This window comes from Cicer arietinum, chromosome 3, assembly GCF_000331145.2.
Source record: "Cicer arietinum cultivar CDC Frontier isolate Library 1 chromosome 3, Cicar.CDCFrontier_v2.0, whole genome shotgun sequence".
NCBI classification, from domain to species: Eukaryota; Viridiplantae; Streptophyta; class Magnoliopsida; order Fabales; family Fabaceae; genus Cicer; species Cicer arietinum.
Genome location: NC_021162.2, coordinates 61478640 through 61483328, shown reverse-complemented (window position 1 = coordinate 61483328; position 4689 = coordinate 61478640). Strand labels below are relative to the sequence as shown.

Here is a 4689-nt window from a genome sequence, read left to right as displayed (position 1 = left end):
ACATTTCTAAGACACATTTTTCAATATATATTTTGTTTAGTTAAAATTGATATGAAATGCACGTAATTTTGTAGGATATATATAAATTTTAATCCATTAAAAAAATATGTTAAAAAATATGTATTAGAGAGTGTTGTTAACACTTCTCATAGTTATAACTGTTTCGCCACAAGAACAATCGTTTTTATAAAAATTATACTAATACTTTATTTGAAATATAATATAAAACAAAATATTTGAAAATTGTTATAAATGTTAAGTTGTATACTAACTTCTCAAATATACACACAATTTTGGGTCTCTAGTTTCCATTTTTCGCAGAATCTGGGTACCGTAGCACATTAATTATTCTTATGATACTTGATATGCAAAGTCATAATTTGATATACTTTTATTTTTAAATACTAAAAAATAAATTGCAGAAATCAAAGTTTCACATACCCTTTTGGGATTGTATCTAATCATAGATATCAAATAACAAATTTAATTACACTTTTAACTGTAGTACTTTGTACATCACAACATGTGAAAGAATTAATTTAATTAATTTTCTATGAAGAAAAAACAGAACTATACCTATATATTATAAAATAAAATAAAAACATGATTAATTAAATTTGCTCACTCTTGCTTATGAGCTCTAAAATAGCATTTGCTTTCCTCTGTGCTCTATTTGTTCCACTTTGTTTAATCTCAATTAAATGTTCATAAACTCCAAACTGAAGTGCTGCCAATGTAAAAGATGAATTGCTTAAACACAACTCAAGAAGAACAGAAGCTGCACATTCCTTGTTCTTAGGTGCCCCTTCTCTAATAAAGTCAACAAGAGTTTCAATAAATGATAGATTTCCAATCTCTTGTCTTCCTTCTGGATTCAACACAAGTAGTAACAAAATAGAAAGTGCTTCATCAATCATTCCCAAGTTCATGTCTTTTAATAATTCAAGTAAAGGTGTCACAATTCCAGCTCTTATAGCCCTATCTTTATTTGCATTGTTTAATGATAAACTAAAAAGTGCTGTTGCAGCATCTTTTTTCCCTCTAACTGTTCCATTTTGTAATAAATCAACCAAAGGTGGAATCCCATTTGACATTCCTACAATCTCTTTGTTCTCATCTATCATTGATAAGCTAAATAAAGCTGCTGCTGAGTTTTCTTTAGCTACAATACTTCCATTCTCCAACACTTCTATAATAGCTGGAATAGCACCTTCTTTTGATATAAGTTTTTTGTTACCTTCATCAATTGATAAATTCAAAAGTGCTGTCACAGCATGTTCTTGTATTTTTGAATCAGGATAGGATAGGATTTGAACTAAAGGTTGTATTCCTCCATGCTCAGCAATTAGAATCCTGTTGTCTGGATTTTCTTTTGATAACATGCGGATTCTTTCGACCGCCTTTCTCTGCTCTTCTAAATTGATAGACCATAGGCTTTCAACTAAAGATGGGATTTCTTCTTTGTTGTCAATGGAACAGGTTTCTTGACATGAAGTGTAGGTTTTTGGAAGTCTGAAGTTGTTGTTCTCACACCATTCACTAATTAAGTTTTTTAAGGCACAATTTTGTGCTAATTGAAGATGTTCTAGAGGTTGTCTAGTCTTTGGGCAGATTTTGTGATTGGATTTGAACCACTTCTCTATGCTTTCCCTTTCATATGTCTTTGATGGAAACAAAGCACACATAATGACAAGAAAAAGAAGTTTTGTTAGAATCCTTTATAGAGAGAGAAAAAAAAGCATAAGTTTTTTTCATTAAACTCTCTCGGTCTACCAAACACTAATCGTTAAAAGACAGATTTGGATTCTATGGAGTCAACAATCAATAGAGTCGCTACAATTAGCGTTGGATGAAGATTGAACGGTTCGTATTCGAACATCACCAAGTCGAATTTAAAATACAAATTCATAAAATGAACCATCCAATATTTATGCAAAGGCCAAGATCTATTAGTTATGGTGACTGCAAGAATTCTAGACTGCAGCGAACCCTGTTCGAAGCCAAATTGGTCCACATGACCAAGCTCACAAACCTAGTTTAAAAGAGTCGAGCTCAATTCTATATAGCAGGAGTGAGTTATCTATATGTCACTCTGATTGGGGACGACCAACCATCAGGTATGACCACTAAATTGAACCCAACAATGGGGACAGACTAGGCAAGGATGACAACACATAACAATGGGCTGATTCGTGACGAATTGTCACTTGGTCAATCCAAAGGAACCCCTAATGACCAGATACTCCTTCTATACGAGATAGGACACACGTCCTTTATCCGTACCACCCTAAATATCATTACCAATCATGGGAGAATATCAGGTGGGGACCTTAGAGAGAGATGCAGACTTTGCACAGATCCCAAAATACTAAGCTATCTCCCAATTAGGGCATCACTGACCCTAAACAACGACAGTGGCTTAGACTTGTGTTTTCAGATGAGAACAAACCAATTTCTATATACATGACCAACATTTTTTCGGCTTAAATTTGTTTTTCCTCTCAACAGGTGAAAAAATGAAAATATTTTAACGAACTATATGATGTGATTACCTGTCCACTTGCAATAATAACAGGATCTCTCATGATTTCAAGTGTTATTGGGCATAGAAACTCATGAGGGATAACCAAAGAAGTGCTCCTTCCAAGCATCTTAGGCCCTGCAGGATCATCATCATCAAGGACACAGTTGCTTTCTTCCATACCTGCAATCCTTTTGAATTTGTTAAGAAGATCAATTATTCTCTGTGTACTCTCAGCTTGTTGTCCTTTTCTTTCTCTAACAAGGTTCCCAACAGCTACTGTTTCTACCTCAAGATCCTCAACACTGTGAAGCTCCAACTTTTTTGCAAGCCTTTCAACAATAGCACTATCAACATTACGATCATCTTCATCAGAGAACACCACCATCATATCCATTGCTAGCTCTATGTCTTGTGTATCTGTCCTTCTCCTTGCCCTCCTGAGTTGCACGTGCATTAGCTCAAGCTGAATTAAACCAAAGTTTATAAGAAGATTATATCTCAATATGCATGCATATCATATCATTGAAAGAGTTGCAACATAGTAAACACAAATCTTCTTGATTTTAGTATGAATTGTGCCAGAATTCATAAAAACAAATTAATCCTCACCAACAAGGGAATACCACAATTAACAATTTTGACTGGGAAATGCTAACAATTGAGTTAATGTTTGAGATTTGCAGTGATTTTGCAAAAGCCGCAATTCAAAGCTCCAACAAAAACACGGTATTTGGTCAAACCCATCATGATTTCAAATTTGCAGTGCATTAAATTTATTAAAAAAACAGAGCTATTAAGCATTAATTGGTTTGTATGAACTTAATTTTTTAGTCATTACCAAGCCAATCATCATAGTTTTTTATTAAACAAAATTAATTAAAACTCAAGATGCATTTAAAAATAAATAAAAAATATCTAAACATGCACTTAAATATATGGTTAATAAGCTCTAGTTAATGTTGAATCGACTTAGGTATCCAAATTTGAACTTTGCTTAAAACATTTTGTTAGATGTTACTTATCTCTTAACTTGAACTCTACATTACTAGAAATACCTGTTCCTTAAATTATTTGAATATAAAATTGCAATTTAGAAATACCTGTTCCTTTACTTCATCAGAGATCCCTAAGGCATCGCAAGGCACACAATCAAAAGCTTGGCTTAATTTTTTATAAACCTTCTGAAATTTTATCATAACCGCCTCGCCCTCCAATGCCTGAAACTCAAAAATAAAATGAAAACATAAAAACCCTATTTCTCAAAACAAAAATGATTATTTTTTCCACACCCTTTAAGAAATAAGAGAGATCATAAATTTCATAAGCTATTATATAACAAGGAAAATAAAAAGCATAAAAAATAGAACATTTGAGAAAATGAACAAAACGACGACGTATAAATGTGTTTACAAGGTGAATCTTGCTTCCTTGGCTACACAATTTCAACAAGTCCTTAGCGAAGGAAAGCGAATCCCTAAGTTTGATCAACCAAACGACGCCGTCTTGAGGAACAGGTTGTTGAAGGTCACGAAGTTCTTCCATAAGAGGCAACATGTGTTTGAAACGACGAGCGAGGTTATGTGATTCCTTCCTCCGTGTCCTTCTGTACTCTCCGAATTGAACAACCGATTCCATGACTCGTTGGATCTCATCCACCACAACAACCGCGTCGAGTTCTTCTTCTTTTTCTTTCTCCTCGGGGTGAGTTGACTCGTCCGACTCGTTCGGTTCGCTTTCTGCATTTTCCTCCCTCCCTTCCATCGACATCATGCACCATGCATATCGTTACGTACATATTGTTTTTGTTATCGAAATTCACTACAACAAAAATAACTAACTATTTCTTGTTTTTGTTTATTTGATTTTTTTTTAAATAAATAAATATTGTTATATGGTTATGAGGCCTTGTTATTATTGAATATTGACCCAATAAAATCGAAGGTTACTTTCCACACCCCCTTTTTCTAATGAAGCTCTTTCCTTTTTCTAAATTTGTCTCATCATACTCAATCCGTTCATTTTTCGAAAGTTAAAATTTACTATAGCGTGGAATTATTGCAAAAAGGTGTAACTAGAGACATACATCAACAAAGGTATGTATTGTGTTTGAAGGAAGTAGAAATTCATACACACTTGGATCAGAATGTATAATTCAAATATTTACT

General features: G+C 33.5%; 1 protein-coding gene across 1 annotated transcript; it reads right to left on the bottom strand.

Moving 5' to 3' along the window:
• Nucleotides 1-466: 466 nt before the first annotated feature.
• LOC101489704 (U-box domain-containing protein 15) lies at nucleotides 467-4308 on the bottom strand. Its single transcript, XM_004492720.4, has 4 exons — nucleotides 3935-4308; nucleotides 3625-3741; nucleotides 2553-2987; nucleotides 467-1661 (listed from the first exon to the last, which is right to left on the bottom strand). The coding sequence occupies exons 1-4, from the start codon at nucleotides 4292-4294 to the stop codon at nucleotides 612-614; spliced, it is 1962 nt and encodes a 653-aa protein (XP_004492777.2). The 5' UTR covers nucleotides 4295-4308; the 3' UTR covers nucleotides 467-611.
• Nucleotides 4309-4689: the final 381 nt, after the last annotated feature.

Bases quoted from the DNA above. Each gene is read 5' to 3' on its own strand.
- LOC101489704 (XM_004492720.4), bottom strand. From the start codon at position 4,294: ATGATGTCGATGGAAGGGAGGGAGGAAAATGCAGAAAGCGAACCGAAC. The intron at 3,742-3,934 runs GTAAACACATTT...TTTGAGTTTCAG, and splicing joins AAGGAAGCAAGATTCACCTT to GCATTGGAGGGCGAGGCGGT. The intron at 1,662-2,552 runs GTAATCACATCA...TTTCCATCAAAG, and splicing joins TTATTATTGCAAGTGGACAG to ACATATGAAAGGGAAAGCAT.